The sequence below is a fragment of the Drosophila subobscura genome, chromosome A, assembly GCF_008121235.1.
Source record: "Drosophila subobscura isolate 14011-0131.10 chromosome A, UCBerk_Dsub_1.0, whole genome shotgun sequence".
NCBI lineage: Eukaryota > Metazoa > Arthropoda > Insecta > Diptera > Drosophilidae > Drosophila > Drosophila subobscura.
In genome coordinates, this window is record NC_048530.1 from 23,762,885 (window position 1) to 23,777,814 (window position 14,930).

General features: G+C 50.8%; 1 protein-coding gene across 1 annotated transcript; it reads right to left on the minus strand.

Annotated features, from left to right (window-relative positions):
- Positions 1-556: 556 nt before the first annotated feature.
- LOC117903277 lies at positions 557-12,156 on the minus strand. Its single transcript, XM_034815179.1, has 4 exons — positions 12,132-12,156; positions 5,348-5,454; positions 2,325-2,613; positions 557-2,263 (listed from the first exon to the last, which is right to left on the minus strand). The coding sequence occupies exons 1-4, from the start codon at positions 12,154-12,156 to the stop codon at positions 636-638; spliced, it is 2,049 nt and encodes a 682-aa protein (XP_034671070.1). The 3' UTR covers positions 557-635.
- Between the last annotated feature and the right edge of the window lie 2,774 nt (positions 12,157-14,930).

The following is a 14,930-nucleotide window of genomic DNA, read 5'->3' on the forward strand; positions in this document are numbered from 1 at the left end:
TGTGTGTGTGTCTTTGTGTGTGTGTGTGCTGTAAGTGTGTTTGTGTGTGAGTCTACAAAGTCTTAAGAAAGTCTTACCGGAAATACTCTAAAAGTAACCAAAAGCTGGAATCAAATGTGTGAAGAGAGAAAGCTAAAACTGTGAATGGACGTGGACTTTGAGGAGGGGGAGGGGGAGGGGGATGTGTGTGTGGCATAGCACCGTCTCAAAGAAGTAGAACCTAGGCTTAAGCTAAAAACAAAAAAAAATAAATAATCGATTAGCGACTGCCACCAGACATGGAAAATGCAGGGAATCATCGAATCGTTTTGCAGATAGCAGGGGGACAGACAGGGGGACAGGGGGACAGGGGGACAGAGTGACAGAGGGGAGGGACCCAGTAAACTTGTCTTCATTTTTATGTTTATATAAGTTGTAAGCAAAAAATTAATCTAATCGAAGCGTACGCTACAAATTTAAGAGCCGCAGACGCAGACGCAACTGTACCCAGGCCCGGCACTGGAACTGGAACTGGAACTAGTACCGCAAAACGCGGAACCAGTTTCACGATGCGATGGCTGTGGGGGGTTGGGGGGACACCAGGCAAACAGGCAACCAGGCAACCAGTACCGGAACTAGCAACAGTTGGGTTTAGCTCATGACAGCGCCCGCTTCTTGGAGAGCGTGCCCTGGACATCGGCTGGCGATGCCAGCTGCAGGACGGGCAGAGCACCGGCTGCGGCGGCCGCAGCCAGCTGGGGATTCGTGAAGGCAACGGCCCGCTCCTTGGCCCTGAACGAGGAGAAGGGGCGCAGGCGCACGTACAGAATGGCAGACGTCAGACAGGAGGTGACCAGAATGCCCAGCAGCACGATCAGCGTGATGGCAAAGCCCGGCGTGGTCATGCATATCAGTCCCTCCTCGCGCACGGGGAACACCATGGTCTGGGGCGCAGTCGAGCCGGAGGCATTGCTGGCGTTGCCGGACTGCTCGTCAATGGCAAAGGTCAGATCGCCGGAGGAGACCACCTTGATGATGCGATTGAGGCCCACCTGGGGCTCGGCCACGGCACGGGCACGACGCTGCACTCGGCGCTCGTCGCGTCGCTTGCCAATGGCACTCGCCACGTGGTAGGCATCCACATGGAGCTGCGGCGGCGGTGGGCCGTACTGGGACTCGGGCCCCACCTGCAGGTGGTGCACATCCTGGAGGTTCGTCTCCGAGGAGCACTGCTCGGGGCAGTGGTAGCGGCAGATCTGGATGGTGCACTGGAAGTGAACCTCCATGGAGTCGGGGAACTTGAAGGCCTGGAAGTGGGCGTACGACAGCACCGAGGCGGAGGCCCCAAAGTTCTTGATCTTGGTGAAGCGCGACATGAGCTTGGGTCGGGTCACGCAGCCCCGTTGGTCCACCAGCTGGATGGGCGCTCGCTTGCCATCGTGGGCCACACAGTTCCGCACGAGCATGTCGAACTTGGAGTCATCGTCCTTGATGGCCAGCACCATGGTCATGGTCTGTCCGATCTTCACGAGGCCGGAGACCTCGGAGGCCCACGGTCCCTTGCCCACTTGGATCTGCATCCAGCAGCCGACATTGTCGCCGGCGAAGTCCGCCCGCACCACATCCAGCATGTCCACGGGGAAGGGCCGGAAGGTGACGCTCTTCTCGTACTGGTCGTGCCACGTGCAGCGCAGCTTGCGCGCCTGATCCCACACCTCCTGCACCTGCGGATCGTACTGGATGACAATGATGTTCTCAAAGTAGGTGCCCGCTCCGGTGCCGGCGCCCGACACACTCTGGTCGTGCCCATAGCCCTGGCTGTAGTTGTCCGTGTTGCCCGCGGTGCCGCACTCGTGGAGTCCGATGTCGAAGCTGGCCGAGGTGCGGCCCAGGCCCGAGGGCAGGTGCACGCAGTTCATGTTGCTGTAGTGGCCCTTGGAGAAGACGATGCCGTTGAAGGGCTTGTCGAACTGCACGAACACCTTCATGCCGTTCTTCTCGCACTTCACATCCAGAGAGATGATCTTGGGCATGTCCTGCACGGGCGATGCCCAAATCTCATTGTTGCTCGAGGCGCCCACACTCAGGTCGGGCACCTGCACCTGCACCTGCTGCACCTGCAGCTGCTGTGGCATCTGCTGCTGCTGTTGCTGCTGCTGCTGCTGCTGCTGCTGTTGCTGCTGTCGCTGGGGCGGTGGCGGTGGTCCCTTGTAGAACTGTGCGCCAGGCGGCGGCGGTGGTCCGAAGGGTTGGCCAAAACTTAGCGGAATATTTTGATGGTTGCCTGGAAAAGTTTACGAATTGGATGGAAGGTTCGACACCACGAGGTCTTGGGCTGGACTTACTGCGCAATGTGAGGCCCAATTGGGGCGGAGCGGGCGGCATGTTGTGCTGATAATGAACCTGCACCTTGGGCACCAGCACGGACTGCGAAGGTTGCTGCTGCTGCTGCTGTTGCTGCTGCATTTGCTGTTGCATTTGCTGCTGCTGCTGCTGCTGCTGCTCCTGCTCCGATTCCTGCGCCATTTGATCCAGCTCATTCTCGTGCTCGGAGAGGGCCAGGGCCAGATCATCGTCGGGTCCGCCGGCAATGGCCTTCACCACCTCAACATCGTCCGCCAAGACCAGGGCAGCCTGCGACCCATTTCCGGGTAAAGAGAAAACAAAGAAAAGTCAGCAAAGAAAATCATGAATGGTCTGGTCTGCTCTCTATATTAAGCTGCCACCAATTGCTGCACTGCCGCAGAGAATGTCAAGTGGAATGGGCGCATCAGTGGCGGATGCGGCATGCAACTCAATTGCATAAGGCAGCGGCGGCAGTCGAGAGAGAGAGAAAAACAGACAGAAGAAAAAAAAGAAAAAGCTGCTGCAACAATTTCGCTTTTTTCCCTCCACTCCACACTGCACTCTTTCACTGTATGTGCCACATGCGGCACGACCCAATTGTCTTGGAGATCCGCCTGGCAAAGAAGGCGATGTCAAGGCTAGAACCAGGCAGACAGACAATCGATCCAAAAGCAAAGCGGAATGAAATCAATGCCAGATTGCGGCGACTGATCGGCGGCAGCAACTGGCAGAGATATTCCATTGAGGGGTCCTCGATCTTCGAACGCTTCCCCTAGCTAACTTTTCAGGGTTTATCTTTGAGAATTATCTTTTAAAAATTATCTCCTTAGATGCCTTGAAGCTCATTCGCTGGCAATTAGTTGGCCTCTCAGCGAGGGGAGAGACAGCTACGAATGATGTCCAGTTCAGGGTACTTCGGCTGCTGCTGCTGCTGCTGCTGCTGCTGCTGCTGCTGCTGCTGCTGCTGCTGCTGCTGCTGCTGCTGCTGCTGCTGCTGCTGCGTCGTCTGGGCCGAAATCTGTGCCGCAGTGCCGAAAACAACTTTCTCCCCAGCCCCAGAGCGAGAGCATCTGAGAGCCTCTCCAGCTGGCAACTGGGATGGGATGTCGCAACGTTGGAGGCATCCTGCAGCAATCCTGTTTGGTAGAAAGTGATGTGCGGCAAAGCGCGGCAGACGATTGACGACAAAAAGGTAAATGGTAAATGGTAAATGGCAATTGCCAAACGAGTTACCCCCCAAAGCCCAACCAAAGCCAAGCCGAAAGCAACAACAAAAATTCTATAATAAAAATGTACATTTATCGCCGCATTCGGGGGAGCCAAACAGGGGAATGGAACACCCCATGAATACCAAAACGAGAGCCACAAAAGATTTGATATGATTTTCGGTTGATTTATCCTCAATCCCGGAACACAATCATCCACCGCCTGTTCCGCCTGCTGCGTTAATTGAAATGTGTGCCAAGTGCCAAGTGCCAAGTGGCGTGGGGTGAGGCCGTGTTCCATTCCCCACATGTTCCGTGCAAAACCGTTGCTGTAATCGCTGCCACTGGACGGTCGGCGGACGGACGGACGGGGGGGAGCTATGAAGCTGAAACTGAAGCCAAAGCCAAAGATAAAGCTAAAGCTAAAGCCGGCTGTTGTTGCTAATCTTGACCTCGAGACCAATGCTAAGCTCTTGGAGATGCTGCCAGTCTGCCTGTCTGGCTTTGGCTGGCTCTGACTGGCAGCGCACCAAATCGAGAGAAAGTGAAACATTAGCAGAGAATCTGCAGGGGGGGGGGAAAGGAATTTGGCAGCCACTTGAGAGGCAGCATTGCGCGGGGGTCAAAGGTGAACGCTATGCAGCAGTTTGGCAGCATTTTGGCAACATGAAAGCGAAAAGGAACTGCAGATGGCAGCCCCAGCGGGGGGGGAGGAACGAGCGCCCATAAGGAGTGGGAAATCGGTTTGTGGCCAGCGCAAATTGTGTCATCGCCCCAGAATACATCCTCATCCATGCACACAAACAGCAAACAAATAGGAAAGAGAGAAAAATAACAACGAAACTTTCTAACGTCACGACTGTGGTGCCAAGAGATTTTTTTCTGCTGGGTATTACCGAGGCACGGATGCATATGGAATTTTAATATGTTCCGTTCCCCCGGGGGAAAGAGTCCAAAAACAAAAGAGAAAGGAATGCTGTGGCCGCGGCCTGGGCTCCGGCTACGGCTGTGGCTTGTGGGAAATGCATTCAAAGAATCCAAAAAGGATTACCAAATAAGTCTATTTGGGCGCAAAGTTTTCATGCTATTACGTCAGGCCAACGGTTAGTTACAAATTATAAAAGTAAATTCGTCTGGAATCAATTCCGTAATAAGATTCCCTTTTGCGCCTCAAATTATAACAGGAACTAATGCCAAATGTAACACGCACACACATGCATATATTCGCGGAGGGGGCAGCGGGCACACGCGTGCAATTGAAGCGCAAAACGAGGCCATGGCAATTACCCATCCCAACCCATTCCTTTTCATTCCAAGCACTTGGCGGCTGCTGACTGCTGGCTGCTCTTTCACTTGAACACACAGACACAGGCGCAGGCACAGCCACCGATATGCACACGCAGTTAGGCAGCGCTGCAGCGCAGCCCAGACAGACGAAATTGAGAGAGGGAGAGCGGGAGAGAGTAAGAGGTGCTTAAGCCGGCTGCTTTGAAGCACTGGCTAAACGAGGAAGCAGCTGCCTCTTGCTGCTCTTCTGGCAGGGAAAAACTAACTAAAGTTATCATTCGATAGTGAACTGAGAACAAGACTAAGCCAACACCTAATCCTAAAACGAGTACCAACAAAAAACGGTTGTTAGCTGCTGCATCTATGCATGCAACTCGTTTGGACAGTGCTTAATGCGAATTATCTATTCATAAGCTGCTTGCAGTTTCTTTTGCTGCTGTTTGCTTTTGCTGCTGCTGCTGCTGCTGATGCTGTTGTGTCTGCAGCTTAGGCTTAAATTGATTTTAATTATTTGCATCGTCTCGACTCACCTGCAGTGAAAGGAAAATGATAAGCGGCAGCCAAATCTTCTTAGCACCGATTTCATTGCCACCACCACCTTGACGCGGATGTTTTCTGCAGCGCTGTTGTTGCTCTTGTTGTTTGTGACGCCGCAGCTGCTGCTGCTCTTTTGGATTAGTGTGTGTCATGCTGATGCTGCTGCTGCTGTTGTTGTTGTTGTTGTTGTTTTCGCTATTGTTCGATGTGTAATTAATTTGTTGAACATTATTTGATATTTTTTCTAAGGCTTACAGTAGGTTATTATTTGGGAGAAGTAGAAGAAGAAACAGTAGAAGAAGCGAAGAAGAAGAGCAGGGGAGAGGGTAAAGCAGAATCGAAGAAAGTGCTTCAATTGTTTGGTTTGGGTTTCGCTTTTTTTATCTTTCTCTCTCTTTTTTTTCTTCGCCCATTAACATCATTATTGGCATCTCATGAAAGTGTTTGCTGCTAATTGCAATTTATTAGCAATTTTCCAGTTAGCTGAATGATGATTGATTGTCTCCATGCCGCCATTCACCCTCCCCCGCTACACCCTCACCTATGTATGTAGCTGCTCCCCACCCACGGCAGACAAGTGAAAACAAAAACTCAAAAAGAGAGTGAGAGAGGAGGAGGAGAAGAAGAAAGAATTCTGCCTGCCTGTCGGCCTGCGCCTAATGATGGTCACCGGCAGCGATGCCCGACCAAAAGTGAGTGTTGGAGTGAGTTGAGGTGAGATGAGGTGAGGTTGTGGCTTGGGGTTGAGGTGAGAAGTGTTAATAGAATTTCCCCATAAGTGAAGTGGGTCAGCCGTGGGCCACACATACAAATAAACGCATATGAATGCACAGTTGGCCAATTAAAGGGCCGCAAACGAGCTTCAAATTGCAGAGAGTGCGAAAGAGAGAGTGAAAAGGAGTTAGAGAACCCGGAAGAGGTATTAGGGGAAAGGCAAGTGACCTTGAACATGTCCTCGAACGTCTTATCTCTCTCTGTTTTTCTCTGTACTGAAAGATGTTCAACATGGGAACTGGAAACTGGAAAAGTTTTAGTTTGAAAGTTGCTCAATAAAGTAAGGAAGGATCCATGCTTATGGCTCCGTGAAGCTCAAATGAAAATAAAGAAATATCGAAGGAATTCTTTCATCTACGGGGCAGCTACTTTGTGGATCCTTTTGATATATTTTATCTTGCATATTTGTTTACACGCTGGCTCTGCTTCTGTTTCTCCTTTTCTTCGCCTGATTCCACGTTCCGTATGCTGCAGGACGAACTTCGGCACTCACCTTCCACGCTGTTGGCCCAATTTCGTTGTTCCAATTCCAATACGCATTCGAATTCCACTTCCAAATTCCAAACTCTCGATCCACAAACAGGATGCGTCTGCGTTCTGAGGCAACTTTCGAAACTGTTGCACTTACTGCTGGCAAACAGTAACCGTTACTGGCTGTTGCTGTTGCTGTTGCTGTTGTGGCTGCCTCTGATGCTGGGTCTGGGTCGTCGCTGCAGCAAATGAGGGGCACGAGTCACGGGGCGGGGCGGGGCGTGCACTGGGCGCAGTGACTGCGGCTAATTGCGAGTTGCACGCGGTCAATTAACTGTCGACAGACTGTCCAAGTGGAGCACTTAATCTCTCTCTCTCTCTCTCTCTCTTTGTCTCTCTGTGCGCGTAGACAACAGCAAAAAATATTCAAAAAAAAAAGAAAAAAAATGCACAAAAAAGGACACAGAAACGACAAAAAAATTGCAAACTGTTCACTTATTAACCGTTATCTCAAACCGCTTCGAAACGGTTATTGCCCGTTTGTTGTGTGTTTTTGTTTGTTTTTGTTTTTGTTTTGGGCTCGTTGTATTTGCTTTTGTGTTTTGTTTTTTGGTTGCTTTTGGGTGGATTTTTGCTTATTTCTGGGACTCGAATACGGATATGTTCGGATGTTAGCGGCAGAGGATCGAGCTGCCTTGAGCTTCGTCTGGAAAAACGCGTCTGGTCCGCGCCGTGGGTTAGCGCCGAATGCTGCATACACCTGCTTTCTCGTAGCGGAACACTTCGCATGCGCAGCAGCAGCAGCGACAGCAGCGGCGGCGGCAGCAGCGGCTTCAGCAGCGGCAGCGACGGCAGCGGCGCTGGCAGCGAAATTTCATTTCTTCTTTTCATTCAGTCCGATCCGATCCGATACGAAACGATACGAAACGATCCCCGAGCCGAAGCTCTCGGCAAGGCAGTCGCTCAGTGTGGCAGTCGGCCAAGTGCCAAGTTCCATGTCCCAAGAGCCAAGAGCCAACTCCAGCTACAAGTACGACTTGTTCAGGTACAGCTTTGCCGGTTGCCACTGCCTCTGCTTGTGGCATGCGTCGTTTGGTTTCCCCCCCAGTTGTCTCTGTTTGCTTACGGGCATGGGTGCGGAGGGACAGCCTCAGCCTCGGCCTCGGCTTCGGCTTCAACTTTCAGTTGCAATGGGCAATGGTTACAGAAGCAGACGATCGCTAGGCAGCCAGACGACGACAATTGCATGGACAAGTCCTCTAACTGTTTGCACTTTCTATTCCCCCCGCAGCAGCAGCAGCAGCAGCAGCCACTGCCCCCCACTGTCACCACGTGCCGCATGCAGCCACTGCCCAGCGTCCACGATCCACGGCCCATGCTCCAATTTGTGGCAAGCAGTCATCAAGATATGGGCGTGGGCGCCCTTTGGTGGCACTACACGGGTGCAGGGTGGACTGTCACAGGGGGCGGGAGCTAGCAGGAGGGGAGGGGGAGGGGGAGGAGATGGCGTCGCTGTAATGTTTCATCAACTGTTCCACTTTTCCATAAAATATTTTTGCCAAGTGCCGCATTTGGCATGGCCCACAACAACTGCAACAACGACAACGTTGCACGGATGCCTGCTGCTGCACTTGCTCTCGTTGAAATAATAGGATGAGCAGCAGCAGCAGCAGCAACAGCAATTGATAACCTGCTATCCCCGCCACGCACAGTAGGTCGCATTCGATGCGAAATGGGAGCGACAGTGGGATGAGTGCTGCAAAACAAAAAACGGAGATACTGTGTGAGAGAGAGAGAGAGAGAGAGAGAGAGAGAGAGATACTCTCGCTGAAAATGCTGCAAGTATTCGATTCCATTTGGAACTTAATATTTAACTCTTTTAAAGTACTTTACATACAAAATATTTACTCGATGTTGTGCCTCTTCTTAGCCAGTATTCACAGAGCAAAGTGCAAGTGTACTACCATATATTATTGATCTAAGAAAACTCCGAGACCAGATTATGTTAGCTTGAAAGACACCATGTGCCTCCCTCCTTCCAACTTCAGTCATACAAAATTGAAGAGACGAAAACAAAACCATCAGCTCAGAATCATAAAGAATGACAATTCCTCCAACTCTCTCTTCCAGTGTGTCTTAGCACTTCCCTGTTGAGAGAGCCCGCAGACCTTGAACTCTACTATTTTGGCTAGTTTAAAGCATTAAGTAATCCCTTACACAATTTTCCAAGACCCTTTCTGCCTGGTGTGACTGGCAGGATGGCATGGAGAGTGCTTCAAGAGTGCTCGGAGTGTAATTTCCCCTCAAAGGTGCCTCTTTTCAAATTTGAAAATGGTTCGCACTATCCAAGTGACTTGTCCCCGTGTCTGTTACATTTTTGGTTATAACGACTGCTCCAGTTTTCTCTCCTTTTTGGCCCACTGTGCAGGCAGAGGCTGAGGCTGCGGCTGCGACTGCGACTGCGGCAGGCATTTCATCGCCATTTCAATTCCACTTTGCAGTGTGTGTGTGTGTGTGTGTGTGTGTGTGTGTGTGGAGTCGACGATTCCCGTTTGCTAAATATGACCAAAAAGACTCGTTTCGAAATTGGAGTAATTTCGTCGCCAGGCGCTCGATCGGAACGGATCGGATCGGATCGGATTTGGCTGGACTCTCGTGCTCCGGTTCGGTCAGAAAGTGGCCAGCAGTGGGGTTGGCCACAGCCTGGCAGCCCCACCGTCCACCCTCCCCGTCCGTTGGGGCACACATTAAGTAACACGCGCCAGTCAGTCTACCCCAAAGCCAGCGATCGTCTGCCGTCTGCCGTCTACCGTCTGCCGTTTGCCACTTTGCTCAATTATTTTGGCTAGCTTTTGCATGAGATTTTCGATTGGTTTCGGGCGCAGTGGGTAGCCGCTGGGTTGGCTGTGTCTGGGCCATGGGTAAAGGGCAGCCTCAGCCTCAGCCTCTCTCTTGTGTGTGCGTTTGTCGCACGGCGCACGCATCTTAAGCGAACCCAAGAGATGTCTTATTAAAAGTATCTTGTTACTTTCACCGCCGACTTGAATTGCGCTTCAATTTCTCATACACACAGAGAGGGACAGAGACGGAGACGGAGACGGAGACAGCGGCTGACCAAATGTGGTGCTCTCTGTGGTGTGTGGTGTGTGGTGTTTGTTGCACTGCCAGCCAAAAGGTTTACAAAGCGTCGCCAGGTCGGGTGAAAACATCAGCAAATTCCTGCCGATGGGCTTCTACTTTTTCCTTAGCCCAAAAGCCCAAACCCAAAAAAACAGGCCCATAACCCAAGGCAAGGCCCAAAAGCAAAATCCTCTTTGCCACGCCAGTTTCTAGCCAACTATTTGGGTCGCTCTCACAATTTATTGGTTTAGTTTTCATTGCATTGACACTTCATCATCGCCGCTTGCATGCGTTTGTCATCCGTCTGTCCGTCTGTCTGTCCGTCTGTCTGTCTGTCTCTTGCTGTTGTTGCCACTGCCACTGCCACTTGCTGTTGCACGTGTGTTTTTGTTGTTGCTGGGGATTTTATTGTTGGTATAACCTTTCGGCAGCCATCAGCCCATCAGCCCATCAGCCCCTCGTCAGAGCTGCATCTCTGATGTCTCTGTGGTGGGGTTACAAAGGTGGCAATGGCAGTGCCACCGCCACAGCGTCTGAATCTCGACCAAAGTGAAAATGCCGACAACAGAAATGAACTTCAAAACTGACACCGAAGCGTTGACTACACTACCTCAGAGCTGCTGTTCTTAGAACAATTTTAGAGAGTAATTCTTACATTAGAACTTCGCTTTTTTCTCTGTCTTTATTTTGAATAGAAATTAATTATTTCCCACATATTTAAGTTAAAAATTCGGCTCTTAAATACGTGAATAGTGAAATGAAATACATATTTGAATGTTCTTAAGAAGGTTTTCTTTCCAGTTAGTAAATATCAAATATTTATGGTATTTCTGTTGACTATTTTCATATTTATTTGTGATGTTTCTCGATATCCCAAGTGGTGCTAGCTGCTCCTCAGGAGCACGCAAATTTGCCCATTGAAATAATTATTTATCCATAAAGTTCCATAAAATCCATAAAATGTACCCTCTAGGTGTCAAATTGAATAGAATAAATATTTTAAATTATTAAAAATAAATATTCAAATGCTTTCTTCCAACGTTTTCAGTGTTGCAGAGTGTCCGATTGATGGCAGAGTATGTGCCAGTGCTGGCAACAACAGCCGCAGTGGCACCAGCCCAAGAGCCAACAAGCAGCAGCAAACAGTAGCAATGGCATCCATTAGGCTATGAGAAGACGCTTTTTGCTGTGGGTGTGTGTTGTGGTGCAGCGTGGGGCGTGGGACGGGGGGGGCACTGGGTGGTGCAGCAAAAAGAATTGGGTTAAAGCTGTTGCAAGTGCTGGTTGCAAGTGCCATTGTTGTTGCCGCTGTGAACAGTCGCTGCAACTGCAACTGCAACTCATCGAAGTGACTTAGAAAGCGTCTCCCTAGAATCCCATCAGCAGCAGCAGCAGCAGCAGCAGCTCCCCCCACTCCCTCGCTATCAATTTCACTTTCTCACCAAAGCAGAGGGACAGCGCGAAAGAGGGAGGAGGGCAGGTAGTAAAAATCAAAAATGAAATGAAAGAAAATACAAAAAAAACATTGAAAGTCAATTAGCCGCTGTCCAAAAAGATTCTTCAGGCGAGAGAGAGAGAGAGAGAGAGGGGAGCGGCCAGCAGACAATTTGGCAACAATCTAAGCCAGTCAGCCAGCCAGCCAGCCAGCCAGCCGGCACGCATAAATGTATCTCTGTCTTTGCATCTGTATCTGTGGCCGAACATCTAAGTATCTGCACAGCACCCGAGGCCATCTCTGAGCAGGCCTGGGAAGCCTTTTCGCCTGTGCCTGTGCCTGTGCCAAATGGCATTTCAGGTGCCGATCGAACGATCGACGGAAGGTTGGGGATGCTCTCCGATACGAGTACGGTTGGGTTATGAAAGTTTTCGGCGATATTAACGCCGAGATACTCGATTCTCGCAACGAAAGTTTTTGTGTTTTTGTGTCAGTTTTTGGCTGCGAAGAACTTTCATAACGAAGGGCAAACGAATACGATATGTGGATCAGGGATGGATGCGGGAAATCCTGTTGGAAGGGAAAGGGGAAACCACTTCTTTGACAGTCTGTTCCCATGGTCCAGGCATTTGACAAACGCAGGGTAAGTGCCGCGAACACACCCACTTTCCCAAATGAAAACAAAATCGCAGACCACCAGCAGCAGCAGCAGCAGCAGCAGCAGCAGCAGCAGCACATAGCATCACGGAGCAGCCACCAAAGTGAAGTCTCCTCCATCCACATCTCAGACTGCCTCTCAGACTCCAACTCCAACTCGAACCCGGGCCCGGGCCTGGGCCTGAAATATCGATGCTGAATGTGCTGCGCATGCGCAAACAAACGAAACGAAACGAAACGAAATGAAACCCACTTGATGGCCAATGGCTTGTCTAGATGATGGATGAATGGAGCTGCTCGGCCAGAGGAAGGGCACGCACGGTGCTTGGGTGCCACAGTCTCCATTTGTGCTGTGCTGTGCTGTGTGTGTGTTGGTGCATAATTGAGAAGGCTTGCCCCACAGCCTCACTTTGGCTGTGAATTGAATTGTTAATGCTAAACACTTGGCCACTTGTGTGTGGAGTAATGTTAGTCCACTTCAGAATGCACGAGAGATCAGGCTGCAGAAAAGGGAAAGTGCCTGGAAGTTGGTCTAAAAGGAATCGATAGATCCTTGGCCAAGAGTCGGAGTTGGGTGTTGGATGATTTGCATAAGGATTGATCAGGATTTGATCCTCATGTTTCCCAGCCGAAAAGTTGTGTCGCGGTACGAACTTCCCACTTCGCACTGGCAGTGTTCTGTAACACCTGTAGGCGGCAGGTCGACTCCCCTGCTACAGCACACTGGAATGCCATTAGCAAAGCCTCCGGCACATATTGACTTCAGTATTTGTTTCTCTTCTGCTTTTTTTCGGTGCTGCCAGTCAAACATCGATCAATTGCAAATAGAAAACAAATCTCCAGTCGGTCCGATGGATCCCATGGATTGATTGCTCACCGCGGGCGAGTGCGAGTGCGGAGGGGGTCAGAGGCGCGGGGCACTGCTTGCGGGTGGGCCCAGGCGGCAGGCGGGAGAGAAGAAAGTGTCAAAGTCAATTTGAAATATTCGCTGGTGAAATTTAAATCATTTTCATATTTAATTACGCACCGACAAACAAACGTTTGACATTCCGGGCAGTTGGACATTCCGTCTGCCTGCCACCTGTTCGGGCTGCTCCAACTGCCTGGGCGTGGCATGCCCCCCACTCCATCATGGGCTTGTTTTTGTCTGTGATCTTCATTAGCCTCTGCCCGGCTCGGCCCGGCTCCTGTTGTGGCCATTGCGGTCGGGTGGCCTGACCAAATCTCCGACTCGTGTGTTCATTGAGAAATCGGTGCGCAGTGCAACCCATTCCACAGTGGTGTGAGCGAGAGCGAGTGCGAGTCACCAGTCCAACGGTATTGGACGCCACTGTGCACAGTGCGGCGGGGCGGGCGATAAAGTTGCCCTCGTTTATATGGGCTAAGCGACGACCTACTTGCACCTAAACATCCTCCCACCACCCCCCACCATCAACCCAGCAACCCTTTGCCCATTCCATGCGTGAGCGCAGATTTCATTCATTCACACACGCGCATGCACGTCCGCCAGCACTGTGTGAAACAGTTATCTGAGAGAGCAGGCGATATGCAGTGCGAGAGCGCGAGAGCTCTCCTGACTCTGGAGACACATTTCTTTCGCTGGCCTTTTGCGTTCGCATCGTTTCGTTTCTTGTTAGAGTATTCCGCAAAGAGTATTTTGATTTTAACGAGAGGTTTGCTGCGTGCAGAAGGAACGCGTGGGAAAGCAACTCAGCCGAAAGATATATGTATGTATGTATGTACATATGTACATATGTATGTACATACTTATGTACATATTTATCTATGTACTACATATGCTTGTATGCTCATCACAGTCTTCAACTCAATGCCAATGCCCAATGTTATAGGGTATATAAAGCTTCGACCCAGAAGTAAGTTTTTCTTCAGTTTGTTTTTTTCTTCTTTTGCATCGCATAAAAAGCCGCTTTTCGTTTTGGTCCGTCTGGTCTGAAGATGAAGACGAAGACGAAGCTGGACGCAGAAGCCGGAACTGGCGGCCATGGCCATGGCCTAAACGCATCGCAACGCAATGCGACGAAAGTTGCGCCGTTTTTGGGCTGGCCAAACGAAACCAGACGGCAGAGGCTGAAGCTGAAGCTGAAACTGCTGCAGCAGCAGACGCAAGCGGAAGAAGCTGCTGCTGCGGCTGCTGCTGCTGCGGCTGCTGCTGCTGCGGCTGCTTGCTGCTGAGGATGTCCCAGACCCGTCCCGTTGGATGGCAACGTGAAAATGCAGCGCAACAAGTTTCGCAATAAAGAGAAAGTGTCCAGATCTGGTGTTCTCGGGATCGTAAAGAATAAATTTGCGGGCTATTCAAATGTTTCCTGTTTCTTTCACACACACACACAAACACAGAGACAACTGCATGCAGCAGACCTGCCTGCCCCTTGCACCACATCCCATCCCCCTCGACCACTTTGGCCAAAAAAATTTCATGATCATCTTTCGCTCTCTTCTGCGAGAAAGTTGCCTTCGTTTGGGCCGGGACGAGTACGAGTACGAGTACGAGGTGGCGGCAGCCGGGAAGTGCAGCCAGATTGGGAGACGACGCATCTTGGCCACGCGACAAGTGAAAACAAGATGCCAAACTCGAGTGCAATTGCCATCCAAAAATAATTCCCCAGCGGGCAGGAGCCCGGAGTCCGGACCCAAGATGAGTGCACAGTGAAACGCAATCACAGCAATATCAGCCACAGACGCGTCACAATTTTAACTTCACACACACACACACAAGCCAAAAGTTGAGAGAGAGAAAGAGAGAGTGAGCGCACAGTGGGACACACGGAATATTGCAAATACTGTGAGTGAAACGAACGCACAGCAGCAGAAGTGGGCTGGTTCCGTGTCCCAGCGCATGTGCGTGTGTGAGTGTGTGTGTGTACGATCACGGAAGGCATTGGACTGGACTTGTTCGTCGTGAACGGACGTTGCTGTTGCTCCTACTCGCACTCTATTGATAAGAGCGGCAATCACTTTGTATAGCTTACTCACACCCCCGCCCACAGCCATGTGTGTTAGAAAGAGAGAGGGAGAGAAGACCTCCGCCCGATTATTAAATTCCAATAGTAAAATGAGCAGCACAGAAATTCCCCATGAAAGAGATGTCAAGGCACAAT